Source organism: Melospiza melodia, chromosome 1, assembly GCF_035770615.1.
Source record: "Melospiza melodia melodia isolate bMelMel2 chromosome 1, bMelMel2.pri, whole genome shotgun sequence".
Taxonomy (NCBI): domain Eukaryota; kingdom Metazoa; phylum Chordata; class Aves; order Passeriformes; family Passerellidae; genus Melospiza; species Melospiza melodia.
In genome coordinates, this window is record NC_086194.1 from 14297089 (window position 1) to 14322149 (window position 25061).

Genomic DNA, 25061 nt, shown 5'->3' on the forward strand with positions numbered 1-25061 from the left:
TGTAAAATGAGCTGATTTAAGTCTTAGCAGGAGAAAGGCAATCTTCTACAAAAGTGGGCTACAAGCAGAAATGTTTTGGTAGGTGGGATGAATGTACTCTTCTGTCAGCATAGATAATATTAGGTGTAAACTCTTGGCAAAATTCTTGACATTAGTATAGATACACAAGAGAGAGGCCTAATTTAACTCTCTGAGCTAAGGTAATTTCACTTACTCTGAGTGTTGTGATATTTGAGACTTTTTACAGCACAAATTTCCAATATAAACTTTGTGCAATGTGACTGTTCATTGTGATTCTGAGACCTGGTGATTGAATAATTGAAGAACAACACATCCCTAGATGAGCATCTTTGCTTCTCTCTTACTCTTGTGAAATGCTCCTGTGCAGGCATAATGGATGCTGTGTTGGAGAGAGGGCTTTGTATTTTGTAAATAAAAATGTCTTTTAAAAGCGTTTCTATTGAACATTGTAAGCAGGAATCAATAAAAAATGGAATTCTCTATAAAGTACAGAAATACAGAAAATATCTTGTTTCATGGGAAGAAATTTCTGTTCATTCAGACCAGGTGATGTCTGTCAGATAGTGGGTTATTGTTAGGTGACAATAATGCACGCACCAGCTGCATGGGTGGTTTTGCACATAAAATGATTTTTTGTTATTTCTTTGTCAGATTCTGATTTTGTTGTTATACCTGCCCACCACTTTGAACAAGAGAAATTGTTGTTTTGGCTTATAGGAGCCGTGCCACCCCTGTCACCTGAAGAGGAGAATTGAATAAGAGAAGCAACAGGACAAAAATCAATTTGTGTACACCATTCCTTGGCTTTTATGATATTTGCTGTACAAAGCTGACTTTGCCTTTCTAAGCAAGACACAGAACAAGTTTCTAGTTTGCTGTGTGGTTAACCAGAACTGGAATACTGGATTTTTTCCAGTTGCTGAAAGGCACAAAGATTTTGTTCATTTGTGGCAGGGTAAAGTAATTTATGATGGGTATTTGTTAGGCCGGTTACTTGTACAAACATATTTTTACAAGATTGTCTTGTGTTGGATGAATTGAAGCTTCAATGTCTTGAAATGGAAGACTTTATCTTATACTGCAACATCTTTCAAGAAAAGTTCTCATCAATTAAGAAAGCTTAGGTTTGAAATGCCTGGGAAAAGATTGGTCTTGCATGGGAAGCTTTTGAAAACTGCTCTATTTCACAGTTATACCAAGACCTGAATTTCTTAGCCAAGCCTGTCATATATATACAAGAAATAAAGTTATGAGGGACAATTGCAAGGGCATTGTAAAGTTGTGAAGGACAATTGTAAGATGCTGCATCTAGAATATTGGACTAGTATTGTTCCAAGCCAAAGAAATATGAGTGTGGCAAATAGGGAAAGGAAATACTCATGCTGATGGAATGAAGTATTGATTTAAGAGGGGGTCAAAAATCTACTGTGTCCTATAAATAAAGAAAATAATAACTTTTAGCTGCAAATGTGCATTCCTGTTTGTTTATTATTTTAGAGGGTTTTGAGATTCCTCAAAGTGGTAATATTGCAAAATATGTAGGACTACAATCCTGTTTTAAAAATAGGTACTCTCTGAATTATCTGATTTGGCATGAAGATAGACAAACATTGACTGGAAAAAATACTCCACTTCTGAAGGAAGTATACTTACATATATATATAGTATATTTATAATTCTCTTTTGAAAAGCTAAGCAGAATTTTAGCTCCATGTATTATTTCAGTTGGAAGGAACTAAGCTATGTAAGCTATCAGTAACACTGACTTTAGGCTAAAGGGAACTCCCATTATTAAGAATCTGCCTCTATGCTTTTGTTGGCTTTTAGTGATCAGACTGGGTAAGGACTAATAACCTTTAGAAGCTGAAAAATTTGTACAGCTTGTAGGAAAGATGTGCAGACAAATTCATCAATTAAAAAGAAAGAGAAAAATTATCAGTCTCAGTAGGATCAGTGTATCTCTGTCAGCACAATCTCCATCTGCTGCTGTTCTACAAATGTGACTGTACTTGTACCTTCAGGCAAACCAGGCAAAGCATTATTATGTGAAATAATAAATTCCAGTTTTGAACTCTACAGCATGCTATTCTGGTTTTAAGGACAGTACCTGGAGCAGTGAGACTGCTTTGATTGTGAAATTGATTAAATCCAGAGACTTGGGAAAATGATGTAGTGGCCGTAGCGGTCACTGAGTGCACTCATTTGGTGCATTTGCTCTCAGTGAGAATGAACTGAGGAGAGTGATGCTCTGAAAGCCTTGCTGAGTATGTATTTGGGAATCTGTGCACTAGAGGTCTGAGGTTGGAAAAAGAGGAAGGGAAGCATGAGTGGGTGGAAGATGTACAACTCCACCCAGGCTTTATTTGGGTGTCCCTGGCATTAAGGAACAGGAGCTCTTGCCCTTGACTGGCCGAGCCATCGCGCTGTCCTTGGGTCCAGTCTTCCTCTTGTATTCATTTAATAACCAGCTGCATTGTTAATGTGCAAGGACTGGTTGTTTTTTATAAGACCCTTTTTTGTTTCTTTTAAACTAGAAAGATGAAAACTACAGAAGCCTACCACGAGATACTAGTAGCTGGTCTAACCAGTTTCAGAGAGACAATGCTCGTTCATCGTTAAGTGCCAGTCATCCCATGGTGGACAAGTGGCTGGAGAGGCAAGAACAGGTAATATATATGTGTGTATATATATTACTTTATCAATATAATCTTTATGCTACTCCAAGCTATTACAAAGAAGTGTATTCTTACCTGACATAGGTTCTTTAAGCATGATAGAAACACCTGCAGTATGCTGACTACATTTGTGTGGGATACCTTCTGCTTCAAAAAAACCTGCTAAAATGGACACCTGAAAATAATTTCATTTTTGAGTTCATAAATGCATTCCTATAGTATATGGAGTGCTGCTGTTCTTCACAACTGATATCAACAAGGTTATTTTAGTTAGTATTATTTTGATAAACACTCTGCCACTGAAATCCAACAATGATACTACATAATAGCCAAATGTGGGCCAGTTTTGGCACTGCACTTTTAAATGCTTGTTATTTTTAACACCATAAAACATACTAATTATAAATTTTAAGACAGTATTATATTTGTTTAGTGTATATTTATATTGATTTTTATCTTAGTCTTTTTTGAAACACTTAGTTGTTCCAATTTGTGGTTGTTTTTAATCAATTAATTTATTTCTTAATTTGTTTATAAGCTTGTAGTCACAGAGATTTAAAGGTCTGAAATTCAAATTACCTAGCAGTCACTTCATGTCTTTGTATATGCCTGAAATTTTCAAAGAAATATCTTCAGATGTATACAGAAAATGCATCTTTAATATGGAAATTTGAAATACAGCAGCAAGCTCACATGTAGGGTAGTGCATATGTAGCATTATTGCCTCATTTTTTCTTTATGCAATGTGCCGTGAAAATGCAGAATTTTTGCGTCGAACAACAATGTACACATTTTCTATTTTACAGCAATAGGACATAAACCCAGAATTTGCTTTATGCAGAAGAGCTTCAAAATGAAATTTGCTATTTGACACAGCCCAGGCTTTGTTAATCTGTACCATGGGAATGGAGGGGAAGGTTTATAATCCAATCCCTGGTGTCCTGGGCCTGATCTGCACCCACGTATTCCTTACTGATATTTGAAGTTTGGCATTGCCAAATCATAGCATTCTTTCAAACCCCTTCTTATTTTAAAATGAGGTTAAATAATATCACAGAGTATTAAAAAACCCCCTCAACCTCCTCCCAAATGTGAGTTATTAACTATTTTTATGCCTTGTAATTATCTGCAAATTGATTATATATCCTATGAGAAAAATTCTGTCTTTGGTCTTTCTATTCTTTCCTGTGCACATTTAATGTCAGCATTCCTTCCATTGCTGTTTTCCTCGAAGATACAGTGCGAGGTTGGATGAAGTGAGCTGCTGTCTCTGTCAGCCTGTGTTGAAAGGGAAAGTCAGTGCCCAGATGTGAAGGCAGCCCCGGTGTCAGTTCTGCTTGTTTGATGTTGTTGAGGCACATTTCCGTGCATCGTTAGATTCGCACTGTGGCACTTAATGAAACTGTTATCTCAGCAAAAGGAATTGGATTAGAAATCTTAATAGTGATCATCTTGTAAAATGTTTGGTACGTGAAATTTTAATATATCATGTTTCATATTAAGCTTTGTGTTGATTTTAGTCTCTGAACAGCTTAACTAGTTCAATTTGTTCACCAATTATGTAAATAATTTGCCAGTAATGGTAGACTGGAAGCATATTTGTTAGCAGAGTCAACTGTTCACAGTTTGAAATTGTAAATATGATGTTTCTTTAGAGCAAGTTCTCTGCTTTTTGTTTGTTTGTAGTGGTGTTTTTTTTATTAAGAGAGATGGTTTATTCTTTGAATATGTTAAAGATTCTGCATGTACCTGGAAGATCAGGATCCTTTTGCAATTTCATATAGCAGGATAATTGGTTAGACTGAAACCTTATTAGCAGGACACATACAGGAGAACTAAGTCTGTTGGGAGAGTGGGATGCACTATAGGGAAGGGCCTGGTAGGGGATGGAGTAGCTGCAGATAGAGATCTTCTTCCACACATTTTGGCATTTTAATATCTTCTTCGGTATCCACTGTGGGATGTTATTTCCCACCGGTTAAACCTTCACTTCTGAGAAGAGGAAGCTCAAGCAACAAGGTTGCAATCTGGCATAATCAATTAATTTAGCAGCTTGCAGTTGTGTTGCTGTGTGCTTGGCAGAGCTGTGGAGGGGCTGGAGCGCTCTGTGCACCCTGCCAGGACGTGCATCAAGAGTAGCAGACTGCAGGTCTGGCACCAAGGGTAAGGCAGCAAGAGTGCCAAGAAACCTGTAGGGCAGAACCCCCAGATACCAGGGGTATTAATAGTCCTGCTCTAACATGCCTTTATGGCTCTTCAGAGAAGGTAGTGGAAAACATTGAGTTCATCTTGCAGACTCCAGAGACTTTTTGTTGGATGAAGGCTCTTCTGTCTGGGCTCAAATTACTTCTCTTAAACCTGGCTTCATCTCTTTCTTTTGAATATGAGACAAGAAAGAATTCCAGGATGATCTTTGTCACCTTCTAGCATAAATGAATATTCACTGGAATTACTTTTTGAAAGCGTGATGTGCCAAAGAAATACAATTATTTTTGTGTGGACAGCACCTCATTTCCTATAAACAACAGTAGGGAGCAAACTGTAATTCTGTAGCATCACAGCTCATTCTGAAGATGGAACGAGACATTGTTTCTGGGAAACCATTATAAACCACTGTAGCAGGCATTAATAAGGGCATAGGATTAGAAATGTTCAAGTAGGTGTTAGAGAAGTAGTTCTGTGAACTTTTCTGGGTTTTTTGTGCCTAAAAATGGAGGAATGTATGAAACCCGTTAAAATTTCTGGCAGTAGTTGCTTTTCCTTGTATTTGTGGAGTTTTACTTGGGTTCTAGTAAATTAGAGTGATACATCAAATAAATGGAAAAGATTGTCTGGTTTACAAGTCCTTTAAGGTGTTATGCTTGTATGTGCTGGTTAGCTATCTGTGCCTAGCAATTGTTCCCAGTTAGTTCCAGAGCACTCTGGCTGTCGACAGGGCAAATGGCCCGTGTGTTTCTCAGTAACTTCTGGTACTTCTCAAGCCCATGAGATAAGTGATGTGAAACTCTGTATCAAAGAATAATTTCACTACTATGGAGTCAAAAATGCAAATTCAGTTTCAGAATACTTTTAGAAAGGTAAGGATTTTTAAGGGACTTTTTACAAGAGCATTGTAGTGGTAGGACAAAGGGGGAGTATGGCTTTAAACTGACAGAGAATAGATTTAGATTATATATAAGAAATAAACTTTTCATTAGGATGGTGGTGAGGCACTGAAACTAGTTGCTCTAAGTAGTTGTGGATGCCCCGTCCCATCAAGGCCAGATTGGATGGGGCTGTGAGCAACCTGGTCTAGTGAAAGATGTCCATGGCAGAGGGGTTGGAGCTAGAGGTGATCTTTAAGGTCCCTTCCAGCCCAACCATTCTGTGATTCTGTCACATTGTATTTTTTACTTTTTCACTCAATTTATACTTTTTTACAGATTGTAAAGTACTAGGGAAAAAAAAAGTGCAGTCTTTAATTTGATTCTGAAATATGGTAAAAAAAAAAAAGTGGGTTTTTATTCTTTGCCTTTGACCTCTGCAACATCTTCCTTTTCTCCACAGCAACCAAACTTTAAAGAATAGTTGAAAAATCTTATTTTCTCTGAAATTTATTCATATATGTGGTAATGTCACTTTTATTTGAGAACTCTTTCTTCCCTCAGTTCACCTCAAGACTTGCTTGGACCCTGATCAAATCTGGCCTCATGCTGTTTCATACCAGGGAGACATGAAAGGGAATGCGTGAAAGGTTAAAGTTTTCACCAGTTCCTTAAGTTTAGGTACACAGAAACTTTCTCTCACATGGTCATTTTTATTTTATTAGTCAAATATTGGAACTGACAGCAAGCAAGACACCATGAGTTGAAACATTCCTTGCTCAGGTGGTGTGGAAATGGGTGTGGGGACAGCAGGAGAGAAAACCATAAAACAGCCTCACTTAAGTATGAACCAGTTGATCAGATTTGCAAATACAACTAGTTTAGTGCAGTTAAAACAATATGTAATTCTATATACAAACAGGTGTATATATATTTTTATACATTCATGTATTTGATGTATGTCTGCATTTATTGGTGCATGAAAACAAGGTAGGAGATGGAGTAAAATTTCATAGTTATTACTGAAGCACATGTGTGATTCCTAAGTGCCCCGTAGCTTTCTGGTATCCAGCAAAAGCCAGACTAGAGCAACTCAAATGCATTCTAAATGGCAAGAGAAGCTGGTTACTACTGCTCTCTTCTTGAGCAGAAGTGTGCTGTGTGGAACACTTCCCTCAGTTATTTTTGTTCATGACATCTGTCCATAGTAATCTGGTTCAGTTTCTCTGGTTCCTGTTGCAGCAGGATCAGACATGGCAGTAGCATATGGGTCTTGTATCTCCAGCTGTAGAGTACCTGCCTTCAGCTTGTATTTTCAGCAAAATAAGGCCTGCTTTTAATATGATTGAATATGCTCTCTTCAAACATTTGGGTACTATAAATTAATGCGTTTCAGCACTGTCAGTTGGAAAAAAAAATAATCAAAGCTTCAGAGATAGGTTGGTGAATTTAAACCACTAATTTAATGTGGATTTGTCAAATTTTCATGTAACAATGAAAAACCTGTTTCTATTTCATGCTTTAAGGAAGAACGCAGTAATGCTGCTGATTTATTTTGTTTATTTCTAAATGTTTCATAGTGCTATGGCTAATGTATATGTTTTTGTTTTCGCTAGTGTACCTCTTTTGTGCTTTTCCTTGTCTGACAGATGGATTTTGGCTTTTTTTCCCTAGGTTTTTTCTTTTATTGTGGTTGTAATTGCAGTGGAAGGGTCTGTGAATTCTGGTTCATATCCTGAAGATGAGGGAGGCTTGAGGATGGAGGCTCTTATCTCAAACTCCTCACATGTAGAGGAAAATTACAGTAAAAATTATTGTCATTATAATGAGTTGGGCTTTAAGATTTGGAAAAAGGAATACCTAGGCTTCAGTTAGAGGAATAATTTTTAACTGGTTATCCATTACTCTGTAAAATTCCAGGATAGAGTCTATTGCTTTCCTCTCTCTCCAGGACCATGCACTTCATAATTAGTCTCTTGTGATAATGACCTTAATGAACATGGAAGAATGGCAGCATATACATTGTAAAATACAAAGATAGTTTTAAAGCTTATCATACTTCTATAAAGGACATCTATCACAAAAATGGAGAAATGCAAGTGTTCAGAGCTCTAGGCATAGTGCAGAGAGCTTTTTGGGGGGTCGTCAGTGGAGGTCCCATGTGAAATGCAGGTAATGTTTGTGTGTGTAACCATGAGGCTGCCCAGCATTTGTGAAACTAGGCAAGAACACTGAAGCTGATAGTGGGAGCAGTAAATGTAACCAAATGGCATGGGTTTGCTTGTTTCTGGCTTGGCACATGATTTAATATTCAGTAATTGTGCATAGTTGTAACCAGGGGCAGGTTGAAGTGACCAGTGCATTGGCAGAGGATTTACTTAAGGTTTGTGTTAATTAAAGAGTTGGTTGGAAGACCTCAAGGTGCCCCTGCAGGAGTTCAAAGTATCTCCAGTCCCATATCCACTCGCATGTAAAGGTTTTTTACTACTTAGATAGATTCTTGGCTCTGTGATCACACTGGCTTCGCTCTAATAGGGCTGTCAACACCCCAACAGCTGCAGCAGTTGTTTCTTCTGGATTTGGTACTGTGAAGATGATGGAAATCTTGTTTTGGCCAAGGAGTATTTTCTCTTACTGGTGCTGCTACAGGTGATTAGGAATTGAGTGCTCCCTTTATTTCTCTATATTGGCAAGACGTGAACTATTTCAGCACAGGAGCTCAAATGCTCGGATGAAATGCAAGCTATCGAGTGTTGGCTTCTCAGCCTCCACTCAGCATGAAGAGGGACAATTACAGCTCAGGAAGGGCAGTGGTCTGAGGCAGCCAAATGCCCTGACTGCCAGAATAGCACCCTGACATCTTGGAGCTGTAACTAAAGAAGCATTTAATGTTTTCCTTACTTTTTTCCTCCTTTTTTTCTTTGACCAATCACCTCTATGAAATATTTTGTATATGTAATATGGTCAAAATCTGTATGCAGTTTCCAATAGCATTTGACTTCCCATAAGAGTGTTGTGGTATTGGTGTATCACTGATGTGTATGGGACCACAATTTAGTAATTATTCTCTAGATTTGTTTCAGTGTTTTCCCTCTGTTGCTTTTATTAGATAGGAGAAAATGCTATGCATTTCAATTAAATTTGATTTTTAAATCCTGTCTTGATATTTTTTCTGTTTTTTTTTTGGTGTTCCTACACCCACAAAAGAGTTTTTATGTCTCCTGAACTCAAAAGAATATCTGTGGTTTCCTGTACAAACCTTAGATGTGAATATGTTAATACAGATGTTTGTTGAATATTCTCTGAATGTTTGTGTATAACTACAGAAACAAAGAAGCCTTAAAGAAAAGACTTATTTTTATGACAAATGCGCCAGTTTGTACAGAGATAGAATCAAATTTCAAGATACAACCAATGGAGTATGCATTAGTGTCAAGAAAATATTAATGTGGAATTTATAAGTCTGTGCTCTTCCATAGAAAATGGCCATTTCTGGACATGACCATAATTGTATACTTTGGAGAGAAAAGACTTTTCTTATTTGTCTTGGAGTCATGAACAGATTTGAAGTTGTTTTTCAGTGCTGAGGATTTCAGTTTATATGAGGTAGGAGGTTGGAATAAACAGCTTTATTGCTTGGGGACAGCTGTAGTGGTGATGCTTTCATAAACACTGTTTCATGCTGGCATCTATCTTGTTCTCCTTTCAAAAATAATATGTCATTTCATACTGTGTATTAAATAGGTGAGGCAGTTGGAGGCTACAGTCTGCTTTCAGTTATATGCTGCTGTGTAGATATGAATTCAGTGGCAGAATGTAACTCCATATGTGTCCACATTTAAAAAATTAAAAAAAAAAAAAAAAAGTGAAACCAAACACAGAAATGGCAATTTAACACAAATACTCATGGTTTTTAATTACCACAGAAAAAGACATGCATCATGTTCAGGTGTGTATATCCTCACACACAAACAGTCTCACTCTCAAAGATGTTTAAGTATGAGCAGGCAGATGATGGACTGGTCTGAAAGGTAAAGGATGAACAGCCTATATTGGAAGATACCTGGTGACCTGGTCCTACCTTTTGTGGGAAGGAGAGCCTAAGTGAGACTGCCTGGTACCCTGTCCAGTCCTGTTTGACCACCTCCAGTGATGGGGAATGTATCATGATGTTCTTAGGGAGATTCTTCCAGTCATTGATTTTTCTGACTATAACAAAATCCCCAAAAATCTTGAATTAAACCAAACCAAAAAAAACCACACCACCACCAAATCTTTCTAGTATTAAGATGAAATCTTGCCTGAAGTAACTGCTACCTGTAGCCCCTTGTCTTCTCTTTGTGAACAGAAAGCCTCTGTCCTCTCTGTAGCCACCATTTCAGTGCTCAAATAATGTGGCGAGATCCCCCTGGGCCTTTTCCAGGGAGAAAAGACTTAACTTCCTCAGTCCTTCTTCACAGTGCATGCTTTCCAACCTTTACTCATCTTCCTGGGCCTCTTCTGAACCTTCTCCAGTGCATCCTTGTCTGTCATGGACTGTGGCAGCCAGAACTTGATGCATTTCTGCAGGTGCAGCCTGACAAGCACTGAAAGGAGTGAGATAGCACAACTCTGTTACTGTCTGCTATAATACCCACTCTGTTTGTGAAACTTTTTTGGGAAGTGTTGTCACACATGAAAAGTGTTTTCTGACTTGCTAGTAACCATAGACTGCTATTTTTCTGCCCTTTTGGACCAAGCTGTTTAAATAATCCTGTTGTTATGGTAATTTATGGTAATGAATGTACCATACCAGCAGTATGAATAATACTCTCTAAAATTGCAGAGAGATCCTGTAGGAAGCTGTCTATTAATTATTGCTGTTAGCTTTTTGACTGTTTCCTAAATATTTTGTGGAACAATAATATCTTGTTCTTTTTAGACTTCTGTCTGTCCATGGCAGCAGGTCAAATAATGACATCTGAAAATCCATTAATGGCCCTGGAAAAGCTTTTTGTCTAAGGATGTGTCCAGTGTTTTTTTTCTTCCTTGTTTTCTTTCTTCATGCTGTGAAAAAGGTCTGTCTTCTCATATGTTTACTTTCTACTCCAGCTGTATATAATATATCCCCATGACTTGTTTATAACAAAAATGCTTTCTGTTTTCACAGTGTGCTTGTTGGTGCTACTGTGCTGTGTCTGCAGCAGTCCTGATGAGAATGTGGCAGGAGTTGGTCTGTTCTGGCCAGCTTGGGGTGGTGATGGTCACAGCTTCCCCCTGCACAGCCTTCCCTGCCTGGCAGAGAGGGGAGACGTGGCCCCGAGTGAGCAGCACTGAGCAGGAGCCTCAATTACAGAGTGCCACAGCAGTGCACAACTGAAATACATTAGTAAAATTAAAATTTGTCCTCATTCCCTCAGTGGGTAATACAGTTAATGAAAATAGATCTGACCAAATTAAGATAATTTATTTCATTAGTTTACGGCACTGTAAAACTTTTCAGGGCAGTACAGCCCTTTGGTGCAAACCTGAAATAGATGCAGTTCCACTGTTCACTTCAAAGACCACAAAGGTTAAAACTTTTAAGTGTATTAAAGCAATTCTGTTAATTGTGTCTATAGAGGATTCTCCCTTGCCCTTCCTGGTAAAGTATTCTTAATTTAAAATTCACATTTATTCTCATTCTGCATTCTAGCCTTTTAACGAAAGTGTAAATATGTGATTCCTTGTGTCTTCAAGGCTTAGAAAGAAATTATGCATTTTTGTTTCAGAAGGTGGTACTGTTAGCACATGGTGTTGGTATTTTACCTTTTTTCCCCCCTTTCATTTTGTATTCTTATTTTCTCTGCTCTACCTTTCTCTTCTTCCTATGTAAGTGCTTATTAATGGTTTGTAATAGAAGTTGCTATGGGGCAGGAGCCAATTACTTGGAAGGAAAGAGGTGCCATCTCTACACTCCATTCCCTAAATCCCTTTCCTGTTTTATTTTGTGCAGTCTTGATGCTGGTTTTTTTTTTCTATGTTCTCTCAGAAAGATACCATTTAAAATCAGAAAGTATCCCAGATGCTGTAGGTTTGAGTTTTTTTCACCAAACCGCAGGGCTTGGAAGGGACCTCTGTGGGCCATGTAGTCCGAGCACCTGCTGAAGCAGGTTCACCTTGAGCAGGCTGCACACAATCATATCCAGGCAGGTTTTGAATATCTCTGGGGAAGGAAACTCCACAAACCCTCTGGGCAGCCTTTTCCAGTGCTCTGTCACCTTCAATGAATAATTACCTTGTTCCTTTCAATTTATAAGAAAACCCAAGGTCCACAATTTGCTTGATTTTGTTGTCAAACCAAGGTTTTATAAGTCTGCATTAGAAGCCAGACTGGTCTTAGCTTAGACTTCACATTAGCCTAATTTTTACTTAACCTAATTAATGCTCTAGAGTTTTCTTGACCTTAAGTAGAAAAATAAGTGCCTTTATTTTTTTTTAATGCTCTGATTTTCTTGCGTATAGAATTTTTCTGGTAAATGGCTTATGTTACTTATTTTAAAGTAATATTTATATTATTAATATGTAATGGAAGTTTTAGTCCTTCCTACACTAAAATAAAAGCACTTCCTACACTAAAATAGACTTTTCTGGACTAGAACATGGATGTGAGAGCTCTTGGCTTCTCCTTAGAGTTTTTTGAGGAGGTTCAGGTAAATCACTGCTGAGAGCTTCCAGTCAGTTAACTCCAAGTAGAACAGAAATAAAGACAAAGTGGTTATTTTGGGCAAGGGAAAAAGAAAGATTTTATATGAATGCAAACCATATTTTTATTTAATTTATTGAATAATAGCAGGAGGATTTTCATATTTTTTCTTTCTATGATTTTTTTTTTCACTAATTGTGAGGAAGGTGCTTTCAGGAAAGGGCAAATTTTATCCTTTCTGTTGTGGAAGTGATAGTTATTTTATCTTCCATTAATGGAAATAGGAAAAGTCCTTAAAATCCTTAAAATCCTGTGTGGACAGGTCATTTTAATGACATGGTTGCACTTTGCTGTAAATGGGAATGATACTGTGTAACTCAGAGTTAATAATTGAGTTATGTGGAAGTAATTTGTCTGGGTTTTTGTTTTATTTTGGGTTTTAAATTTAATCTTGATTTTATTGCTTAAGTATGAGCATTTCATTATTGAATGTAGTACTCTCTGGCTGTATTAAGTGGTTACTATAATTTATAGGATACTTTGAGAAATGTCATGATTCCCATGAAGCGACACAGCATGATTTAGAGAGTGCAGCAACTGAGTGAATGCAATTATGTAATATGACCTGGTTGATGTGAGATACCATAAGATCTTAATTTATTTCCTCAGTATTACTGGGTGAGTAAAGAAGATAATAGGCCAGCCCCACCAGTTCATTCAATGGCTCATTTGAAAATAAGTCCATTCTAAATTGATCTTGAAACTACTTGGAGTTGCATATGAAATGGTCAACTTCCTATCCAGAGCCAGGGAAGGGGCGAGCAGGGAAACAAGAACTAAGCTGGTTAGGCAATGGAGCTATAGGAAGAAGTTATTTACTTCTATATATGTCACAGAAAAAACAAAAATACCCCTTTTTTTGTAAATACTTTTATTTGATCCAACTTAATAAATAATTAAAAATCTTTTCAAGAGCCCCAAGCGCTAAATGCCAGCTGCCTTGTGGCACCGATGAGGTTTTTTGCTGAATCTCTGTGCCAAAGAAAGAACACCCATGTGAAACTGGTGCAGTTACTCTGAATGAGAGAGATTCCATACTCAGAATACACAGAATTAAAGCAAAACCAGCACAACTAGGTTTCCATAAAGAGGCAATCGACTGGAAGAACAAAAGAGTTTCTGTAATAAACTGTTGTAAAGATTTTACTTTTCAAAAACATACTACTTGTAATTTTGATCTCCTGAATGTGATATTTTAAGAATAAGAATTGTTGCCCAGATTCCATATTAAGGTGTTACTTTCATGCCATCTGCACGTGGTTACTTCAACTTCATTTGGATTAAAATTTTTTATGCTGCTCTTTCTAGCCAAGAGATGACTATTTATGAATTTGAGAACAATCAGTTGGCTATTATTTTAATTTGCCATTGAAAAAATTGCTTGTTTTCTCAATTTAAAAATCAGAGCAGTATACATATAAAATTACTATTAAAATGAGAGGGGGGAAAAAATGTATCCTTGGGTTTGTGTACTGCAGGCATTTTTACAGACTATGCAATAAACACATGTGGAGTGAGGTACCCAGTATGATCAAAGCCTTTGGTTCTCTTTCTTCAAAATACTAGGCAGGAAGCCAGTGTTCAGTCATTTTGTTTCAAATCTTAATTTCCTCTTCCTTTTGTGGTACCCTCATTTGTCTTCAAAAATCTTTACTTTCCCAATGTGCAGGAACTCACGATTGCTTATAATTTACACTCATTTATCCAAAGCACAGACTAAATTAAATGTCCCAAAAGAAAGTGGCCATATCTGTGAGCATCTCTGTTTAAAATTATTGCAAGTTGCATTGAGTATTCCATCATGACATTTTTATTTATCTTGGTTTTCTAGGCAATAATTGTTACAACAAAGCACAGACTTCATAAAGCAAGCCCATCAGTAGTTCTTCCTTGTAGTTATACTTTACCACTATAAATAGCTTTCTCTTCATGAAAACTCTTTTAACTCATCTTCTCATCAGAACTGATGGATTTTTCTGGTGACTTGAAGGTCTTTAAAACTGTTCTCCATGCAAGAGACATAATATTATATTTCAGCAGGATAGTGGGTATTGTAGCATTATGGAAATTAATGTAGCTCAAGGACTCTGACAGGTTTTTTTCCCTCTAAATTATTAAATGTCAGTCTTAGTGAAAAACTGAAGATTGGGTAGGAGGCACTTCAGCTCCATACTGGTGTGTCGGAGGACAGCAGAAAATACTGGGATGTGGGCTGGGAAATACGTAGGGGACAAAAAAAGTTGATATATTATAGTCAGTGTGAACCCACATATCTACCTACACCATTGCAGCACAGCTCCTTAATGACTGTTTAATTTTATGGCTTTTTGTGTTTGAGGCACTTCATGCATGTCAAATAAAAGGAGGAGCAGTAGAAGAGCTGTGCCCTCCCATGGCGGCCCCTGGGGCTTTGAGCACGTTGGTGTCAGGCACGCTTTGACTTGTCTTACTCCAAAGGCAAACCTCAGAAAGCTTGGGTGAAACCAGAGCAGTGCTTGCCTCTGCTGAGTGCAGCTGGGACTGATCTGGGTGGTGGGAGTCACCTCGAAACCACCCTGGGGCCGTTTCAGCAGAGCAGGTGCAGCTGCTGGGGCTCGCTCTAGCTGGGTGTTCTGCTGAGAAGTGGAACCTCTCTGGGTCATCTCAGCCAGGAGAACTCTACAGAGATAAAGTTCATTTGATTGGTGATGTTATCCTTGTTTGCCAGTTGGAATACAGCAAACCTTCATGTTCATTTTTATAGTTCAGTTTTGTTATTGCTCATCAATATAAACACAGTGAAGTACAGGTCCATACTTGTTTGCATACTAGAAATACAGAGCAATGCATTAACTGCTCATTTTTAGGAACACTGTTTTAAAGTGTGGTCACTGATGACATGCATATGCATACACATATATGAGCATCTCTGTGTTAACATGTGTCTGTATATAGCTTCTAAAGCTTTTAGACAAAGCTTTTTAATGTCATTTTTTAAAAGCATTCATGTTGCTGAGTTCTCAGTAGTTTTCCCTATATTTTGTGCTTATCTTGATAGCACCAGTAACTGCTTTAGATAAGAAAGTGCCCAGTGTAAATTTCTGCATACCAGGAGAGGTACTAAATAAATATAAGTTGTTTTTTTTTTTTTTTTTTTTTTAATTAGACTCTGTTTTTTAGCCTTGCAAAAAGCAGTGGTCTTTATGGTTATGTCTACAGCTAGCCTGAAATTACAGTGATGGCGTAAGATGCTGGGCTTATTCAGTCATGCAGACCAGCATCAACTGAATTCATTTAACAATCTGGAAAATTGGTGTTTTTGGAAAGTTGGTGATCTGGATAAAATCTTGTGTTCTTAAAATAATAATAATAATTATTCAATTTTAGTTTCTAAGGAAATCTTTCAGGAAAGGCTGAATTTCAAACATATAGTTCTTACACATAAATTTCTTGATTTTCAAATCCTGGATTATTTTTGTTTCCCTGTTTTAATGCTGGTAGTCTAAACTGGGATGGCTTTTAGGTAATTGTGGTGATTAAAATCTAGGAGACCCTTAATAAGATTAAACAGCAAAGCTGTTAGTGTGGCAGTGTTTAACAACATGGAATCTGGGAAGCACAGTCTTGCTTGCATCTGGAGCAAGAAGCTTGAAAATCATTTCAAGAAGGAATGTTTCAGAAATGCTCAAATAACCAGTTCATGCTCAGTTCTGTAGTATTATAAATCTGTAAATGGATTCTGCAAGTCACCTCTCTAATCTCAGTGACAAAGTTAATTTTTTTTCCTCCCTGAAGACATTAATTTCACAGTGTGGGATAGTTTAACTTGCTTCCCTTCTGTTTTAGTAGACTGGCAGAGCAGAAATCACTGTCCCTGACACATCATTTTTTCTCCATACAGTACAGTGTACTTTGGGACTGAAGCACAGCAGTAGACTGGCCCAGGAATCACAATCTGGGCTTATTGTCTTTGTGTATCCTCAAGGAGTAATATTTTAAAGTCACTGCATCTGTTGGTACTTAAGAGCATGATTTTTACGTTTAATTTTTGCCAGTTATTACCATCTGTGTGTCTGTTTTTTGGCTCCTCGCTTTAATTTTTCAGTTTAATTTCTCAGTTGCACTGGGATTGCTTTCTCTTTCTCACACATGCTCTTTTTGAGTCATCCATGAACTTATATTAAAAAAAAGAAGAAATTATTTACAGCAGTTGCATAATAAAATTCTTGGCCTTGACATTTTGATTTTTTTTTAATGATCTCTTTATATTGAGTCTCCTAGTAAATGCATGTCATTTTTGGAAGTGAAATAGACTTATTAGACTTTGTTTAAGTTTTAAAAAATTACTTTTGGATTAAATTGAAGCATTTTGGCGGGAAAAGCTAGCTTGATCACATTCAACACATTCTAGTCTTTCATACTCATTTAGTTTTTAATGCCCAGGAGGGAACAATTTTCTTGAGAAATCTGTGTTATAATCATAAACAGACATAATTCAGTAATTTTCTCATGAAACATTGGCTGAAGTTCTCGCACTAATGACTTGAAGCTCACACGAGCGGGAAGGTTTTTGTTTAAATTCCAAGAAAAATACTTATGAAATACATTAAAATAGAAACAAAATATACAAGCAGTTTGTCATGGGCTGTTTTCAATAAAAATGATGTATCTTCATCAATTGAATAAATTTCTCACAAAGTCAGGCATGTTTTAGCATTTCAAGAATGTTCTGATAGTACTTGAGTAATTTTCTCTGATTATCCCTGATAATTTTTTAACAAAAGATTACATTGTGTAAATAAATGTTTAATGTACAAGGGTAATTGTATAGCGCATTTATCAAATGTTTTGCTTCTGTATGTGTTTGAGAGTTTGAAAACTCCACTGCTGCTCTGATCTTTTTCTGGACTTACATATTTTGCCTCTCATTTAAAATATAATACATTCCTTAAGGTCAAATTTAGTGGCTTTTTAGAAGCATGCTAGTTTATTTTTAGCCTCTTTCAAATATTTCTAATTGAGGATCTTAGAGTTTGTATTTACCTCCTGGTGTATTTGCTTGCTCTTAGTTGATTTTCAGACCAGAATATGGACTTGCTTCCCTTTTGATCTTGCCCCCCCTCTTGGTTTCTAATGAATATTTTTTGTAGTGCTGCACAAAACACTGAGTAAGAATTACATTAAAATACCAACACTGGCAGGTAAAAACATGTTCCTTTTTGAATATGTGGCTCCTGTAATTTGTAGTGCCCCCTCTCTTTGTGTGGGCTGCTTTGCATTATTAACAATCCTGTAGATTATCATAAGACCAAAAAAAGTAGTACTTTGTTCACCTGAGAAACGTTTTTTTGAAAGGAAGTGTTGCTGTGAATTTCCAAGGAGCAGAATTGGATCTCTTCTGTCTGCATATGCCTCTAGCTTTTCCTAAAAACACTGTAACCACCTTTTACTGTGTTCCAGAACTGGAAGGGCATGTTGGTTTTCCCTCTAGGTATATGAGCTTTCATTCCTACCCAGTTCTTGTTGTGTCTTGCTATAAATTTTTTTTGTTTGTTTTAGAGGAAAGAACTATTAGTGCTTATTTTTAATTATCAGTTGTCATTAAAAAACTTAGTGGTATTTTCCACATTTGCTAGTAGAGATTCAAACTGTATTTGAGTGGTACAAGAAATTACTCAAATTACATGTTTGCAAATTTGAATTCCAAAATTTTCCCCAGCTCTAAGGATTTATTACTGTCAAGTTTAAATTCGTGATTTCCTGACAAATATTCTGTTACTGTAAGTAAAGAGAAAAGCTGAGTGAGCAGTACTGGTATCCATTTCCCAGTGTACTGAGAGATGAGCATGTTTTTATTACTCTGTAAAAACTTGGAGTTGATTTAGAGTTGATAATATGTAATCAAGAGACTGCTGATTATTTGTTATCCTATGGCTTGACTCTTAAAAATTTGTGTGTTTTCAGTTGTGAGTATAAAGTAGGAAAAAGAAGCAGGATGCTTTCAGTACTGTGGTCTGTTAGAAAGTGCCAGTCACCTCTGGTGTCTGTTTTTCTTGCCTTTACATGGAAAGCAAGTTGTCTCATATTCTCATGAGATGGAGCTGTAATACCATGAGAGCAAAACCATGCATGCATTGGTCTTTCCATAGTGTCAGTTTACTTTGGGCTGAGAGAATTCAAGTAGTATTAAGTATTCCAAATGCAATGATGAGAGCAATCCATCTGTTTCCAGCAGCATCCCCTCTGAACTGGAGCCTTGCTCTTACCTTGAATTTTAACTAACTGTGTAAATCTGAGGATAACCTACATTTGAATGCCAGACACTCAGCTGTACTTTAGTGTATCTTTTAAAAGGCTTGTGGGAAGCTCGATGTAAACTTTAGTCTTAGGTGGTTTCCCAGCTGACTGGTGTGTTGAATTAATTGAGAATGGGAAGGGCTGGTTCAATTCATTTCCATCCCTTGTATCTCAGTCATTTTCTGCAACCATGCATAAGGATTGATTGCCATAGCAACAGTGTTTTAGCTTGTACTACTGTGAATGTGGTTAATGATAATAGAATTATCTACTCATTTTAAATCCTGTTATATTATTAGGTCATCTGAGCCATCCTCTTGCTATGTATTGAGTTATTCCCTGTAGCCTATCTTGTAGTTCTTTGTCCATGCTGCTTTTACATGTGTTGAGCAGTGGGGATTCTGCTTCTTCCCTTGGGAGACTTTCGAAATCTGATACATCACTCCATTAAGGATTTTTCCCTGATATTTAGCCTCATTTTACCTTCTTTCTTCCAACTACATGGATTTGTACCACATGGAAGTTCTGTTCTTATCTTTTTCCCTATCCAGCATTTAATCCTTCTTTTTTACCTGTGTGGAATATAGCAGCTCGAAATTTGTGCATTTCTTATAGGATTTTCTTATAGAGAAAGGCAGGTTTATAAATATATCCTTTGTTCATCTTTACTACCTCATTTTGGCAGGAAACTCCTTTATGCTCAGCTACTATTTAGATTACCTGAGCTACATAGACAAAAAGCTTCTGGCTTTCCCAAACAGTTTAACTGTTTGCTGCAGCATATGCACCACTGGATGGGTGGTTCTTGTGTGTGCATCTGTGCCTTGCTCTGCCTGATGTTCGCAGTGGTCTCTGGTGGGTGGGAAGATGCAGTTTTGTATTTCTTTTTCATAAAGGTGGAGGGATGTTCCTTTGTGCTTGCTGCAAGTCAGTAGAAGTCCCCTCTCTGTCTGTTCTTCTTGTATGGCTGGGCTAACAGTGGATGAGCGTTGGTATCTCTGTTCCCCTCCACATCCACAGGTTGCACTCTTCACAATCTGGAAATCTGCTGGGTCTCTAAATCCTTTTTTCCTACATGGATTTTTCACCATAAAGAGAAATATTTTCTAGTCATGTCCAAAGAGCCATACAAGTGGAAATGCAGTTGTCTTCTCCACTTCAGGCATTTCAGACTCTGTGCTATGTGTAGGTCAGGCAGACCAGAAATTAGTTTAAAACAAATCAAATATAGTACTTTTCCACACAATGGGACTGTGGGTTAGCTGCCTATATATATTACATCATTGGCCCACTCCATGTCTGCTTTCTCCAGTGTTGTTGTGGAGCTGGTAAATAAGACAGAGAAGTAATGTAATCTTTCCAGTAATCTGTTGTTTTCACTGCTACTTAATGCTTTTTGACTAATTTTCTTCATTAATATTTGATGCCATACTGTTGCCCATTTTCTTCTGTTTTATTCATCTAGAGTATAAAGAAGTACTTTTTACATTAATATTCATCCATACTACCCCAAGAGGGCAAAAGACTAAAGGGAATTGCTATTTGGAAATACTTTTAGAGCTAAATTTGATGCAGAATTATTTCATGCTGCAGTTAAAACCAGATATATTAAATATACCTCAGTATTGTCACAGACTAGTTATTTAATGTATGGTAATTTTTTGCTGTTTTTTTGGTGGTTTATTAGTTTTTGTTTTTGAGAGGTGATACTTTTTACAGGATTCTTCCCTTTGAAGCTTAAGCTAGATTGCATTTCTCAGAATTCTTAATCTTGCATTTATTTGTGTTTCAATTTCCTCAGTCACCAGGATTCTCAGTCTATCAGTGTAATATAGTGAAGCCTCAAAACTCATTGATCATGTTTTAAGAGATTGTTTTAAACCTAAGTTTTGTTTTACTGTCAAGTTTCATAACTTTGTTTTTAACTTACTCTTCCACTGTTTGGAATACATGTGTGGCAGATATTCAAGTTTTGTTGTTTGCTTTTATTTTAATCAAACTGCAAAAATATTCTAAATATTAATACTAAGGAATCATTCTGAGCCTGTAAAAGATGAAGATAGAACACAAAAAAGAAGAGTCAGTAACCTGCTGATTATAGTAAATGAAAATTCATAGGTTTAGAACTAATCTGTTTTGTTTCTCCCTGTGTTTTTCTTCAAATAATATAATCTTACGAGAACACCATGAGCTTTATTAATTTCAGTGAGTTTTTGAGCCTTTGTCACAGAATTTTCTAATTTTTTTTCTAAATTGGTTTTGCCTTTATAGTAAATCAGTTTTATAAGACAACATGGCCTTTACCTTGTCTCAAAGGTCCTCTCTCTGATTCACTCTCCTAGTCCTGTAATGATAAAGCAGATAATTTTCTGTTTCCCATGCAGTCAGTCCTGGTGGATGAGTGTTGTCCTTGCACTGCCCTCTGCAAGAGCCAGAGCTGGCCATGGCAAGGTGCTGGACTAGCCCAGCTGGGTTCTCTGAAACTTGATGTGTTCTGTGACACTGGAAAGTGGCAATGGCCAAAGATCTTGCCCAGGGATGTGGAGAAAGAAGCTCTCAGTGCAGCTTGATTTCTAAAGAGACTTTGTACTGAAATCTCAGCATTTGCTTGTTCTTCAGGGTTCTTCAAGTTTTCCTTTCATAGTTTGAAGAAAAAAGCTTCAGGCAGGTAATAGGACTTGCTTCCATCTGGTTTTCTAAAAGTATTTTGTTTTCCACGTTCAGAAAATAGCTGGGAAGAGTTAAAGTAAAATCAACATTTTTTTCAGGAGGTCTTAGACTGGACTAGCTTCATTGATTGGCTCATCTGGGATTCAAATGTGATTTTTTGGAAATTGACAAGTTCCTGTCCATTTTGAAACCTTCAACCTGGCTTTAGCTAGTTTGTAACTGATTAAGTGACAACTAAGAAAACCTTGTGTCAAAATCAGAATGTTGAAATGTGGGGTTTAACAGTGTTTATACTTTTGGAACTTAGCACTGTCTATGCTTTTTTAATCCTAATTGACAAACATTTTTCTGGTTCCTTACTGAATTTTGCTCCCCTAACTGCTACTGTTTGTTTAAAAAGTGTTTATGTAGACATCTATGCATAAAGTGCTATGAGTGATGAGAAGCACTCAGGTACATGCTTCTCTAATGTGTCTATGACTTCTTTATTTTCACCTTTTTTGGGGTGGGATGGATGGAAAGGAATTCAACCACAAGATGTATTTTTTCCCTTTCTGTTCATGCATCTTAACTTTTAATACATTCAAGAAATAGAATTTAAAAGCATAATTGTGCCTCTGTCTTAATTTGGTCTCCTGTAAGGAAGATTGGTAGAATTTTAGTAATTCATATGGTTGTTTAGTAACTGCTTTTATGGTGACAAATAAAGTTCTGCTGTCGATTAGAAACTTGCAGGGAAAAAACAAATGATGGAAAATAGGTCAGCAGTGTGCAAGGGCAAGAGGGATTTATTCCTGGAAAGCCTGCTCATTTTGAAAGAGTGGGAGTTGCTGATGTAGCGAGTTCAGTGAACAAGACACAATTATTTAGATTAGTTGAAAATAGGTAGTGTTTTGAAGGAGGTAATAAAAGAGGGATGATATTAAAAGAGAGATGGACATAGTGCAAGTTACTGAAGGCTGAAATGAGTGCCTTGAACTGGTTTTAGGACTGCAGATGAGCAGTATCCTATCAAACAGTCTGAGGCCACAGCAGTAAAGACATTTTCAGTCGTCTCTGCTGCTGAAAGAAGCAGTCTTGGCCATGCTTTGCTTCCTCCCTTGTGCCTCCCTAAGCTTTTATGAGGCTGTTAATTAGACTGAACTGGACCAGCCTGGGAAATGTAACCAATTAAAATTGTTTTTATTAAACATTAATTTTAATTTAGATCTTTTGTATAATGATGCAAATGCTTGAATAAACTGAAAGGAGAAGGTGGACAAAGGAATCCAGTGCCAGACATGACCATCTGGGGAGGGGAGAAGAGGAGACTGCTGCTTTCAACAACCCACATCTGTGGTTTGTGCTGGCCTTGCAGGGTAATGAAATGCCAGGCTGAGGTGTTATTATGAGCTGCAGGAAGGAAATACAATTGCTTGAAAGTACTGAACCACCATCACACACGCTGAATTCAGTCCTAACTGCTCTGACTTGGTGTGGAAAAGGAGGGGAAAGAATTGCAAATGGAAATATGATCTCTGAGAAGAAGTTGAAAAATAACTAATTTTATTGAGGAGCTGGGATCTCTTCTGCTGCAACAAATGGTAATAAATGAGTTATTTCTTGAAATGCCCTTCCTTTGTAGCAGGTAGTTTGTGAGGAGCCTCTGGAGCTGTGGTTGTAGCAGTTGTGTGATGCCCTGCACTTTGTTCCTTGGTACATTTTACACAGAGAGGTTGGCTGGTTGTCTTTGGCTCTCCCTGGATAGCTCAGTGAGGTGATGATGATGAAGTTTGGCTGTTGATGATGATGAAGTTTAGTGTTTCATCACATGTTGTGTAAGGGTTTTCATGGCAGTGAGCAATGCAGGTGTGCTGGTGCAGGCCCAGGACCAAAGTGCCCCCAGGGAGCTGTTCCAGCCTTGTCCAGCCCATCCTCCAGGAGGTGATGGCGCCTGTGGTGTTGCCTTCTTGCTTAAGTTCAGGAGTACATGTAAATACATTTACATTTTTCTTAAACTAAGGCTCTGTCCATCTCAGAGGCATCACCCAAAACTGAAAGCATTTAAAGCTGGAGATGAACCTCAAAAATAGGGAAAAAATATTTTTTGCCTCAGTTTCCTTGAATAAATAATTTGGAGAATAACCTCTAATCTTCTTCCTGTGGGTGCAGTGAAGCTGAAGTCATTATTGTCCGTGAACTGCTTTTGCCATACTGTGCTGGAAGGCACTACAGAAGCACTGAGTAGTATTTATTTTAAATTTGATTTAATGCTTTTGATTAAAAAATTAATAAAATTGTCATAGACCAGATTGTAACCCTGTAGGCACTTGGAATGGAGCATTTGTAAATGAAGCATTTACTGAGAAGTTTGAAGTTGTTTTTCATGTTGATTTCAACAAAACAAATTGAGCAAAGGACAATGAAAAATGCTATAGCATTTTCTGTTATTAAAATGGTGAATTTGTTTGGTGCCTAAGGTAAAATTCATGTTGTGCAAAAGACCAAAAAAGAAAATTTTACAGCATAACAGGGAAACTCAATTGAGGCAATTTTAGTGGAGTTTCTCAGTGGAATGAGGTGGAAAAAAAAAGTGGAATGCAACTATGAATTCAGCAAAAGAGAAGTAATAGGTGAAACTGCAAAATGGTGAAATCTCATCACTCAAAATTTCATAGGAGCTGAGAGCAGGCTTGGGTGCCTTGTCCCTCTGCATCAAGGCCAGGTGTCCTGCATCACCAACACAGTGTGGTGCTCCCTTCTGGGTCTTCCTTCTCTGGGACTTGGGGCCAGAATCTTGCCTGGTTTTGTTCTTTTAGGGAAGGAAGAGCTGGAACATGCAAGACCTAATGTTAAGATATGTGCATGTTAGGGCTCCTTCACCTGAGGTGTGTTTGTCCATCTGCTTGATGTGTAACACAAAAGACCTTTTGAAACAGATGTACTGGGGTTTTTTCCTTTTAATCAGTATAAATATAAATTTAAAAAGTCATAAACCAAATCTATATGTTAGCAAATCCTAACAAATGAGAAGTGGAGGTAAGTCACTGTCTAAATGAGAGGAAACCTGTGGATTTTTCTTTAAGCAAGATGATAAGATATTAAAATATCAGTGTAATTGAGGGCAGTGTAATCCTCATTAAGTTTGCTGATGACACCAAGCCATGTGGTGTGGTTGACATTGTGGAGAGAAGAGATGCCATCTGGAGGGAACTGGACAGGCTTGAAAAGTGAGCACACACAAACCCTGTGAAGTTCAACAAGGGCAAGTGCAGGCTGGTGAAGAGTGATTTGAGAGCAGCCCTGAGGAGAAGAACTTGGGGGGTGTTGGTTAAGGAGGAGCTGGACATGACCTGAAAATGTGCATTTGCAGCCCGGAAGGCCACACATGTTCTGAGCTGCATCCAAAACACTGTGGGCAGCAGTGAGAGGGAAGTGATTCTGGCCCTTTGCTCTGCTCTGCTGAGATCGCAGCTGGAGCCCCATCAGCTCTGGGGCCTCACATCATAAGAAAGATTCAGACCTGATGGGGCAGGTCCAGAGGAGGCTGTGAAGATGACCAGAGCTGGAGCGCCTCTGCTATGAAGAGAGCCCAGAGAGTTGGGGCTGTTTAGCCTGGGTAAAAGAAGGCTC

The 25061-nt window shown here is 37.6% G+C and overlaps 1 protein-coding gene across 16 annotated transcripts in view; it reads left to right on the top strand.

The window, feature by feature from the left end:
• The window catches only part of PARD3 (par-3 family cell polarity regulator), a 444307-nt gene that overhangs the window by 191346 nt on the left and 227900 nt on the right, over window positions 1–25061 (top strand). For 12 of the 16 annotated variants that reach the window (XM_063148480.1, XM_063148541.1, XM_063148508.1 and 9 more), the window contains one exon: window positions 2556–2687. The exons of the other annotated variants lie outside the window; for them this stretch is intronic. In XM_063148480.1, coding sequence (XP_063004550.1) covers window positions 2556–2687 — 132 coding nt within the window. The remainder of the gene's footprint in view (window positions 1–2555; window positions 2688–25061) is intronic. 16 annotated transcript variants of the gene reach the window in all.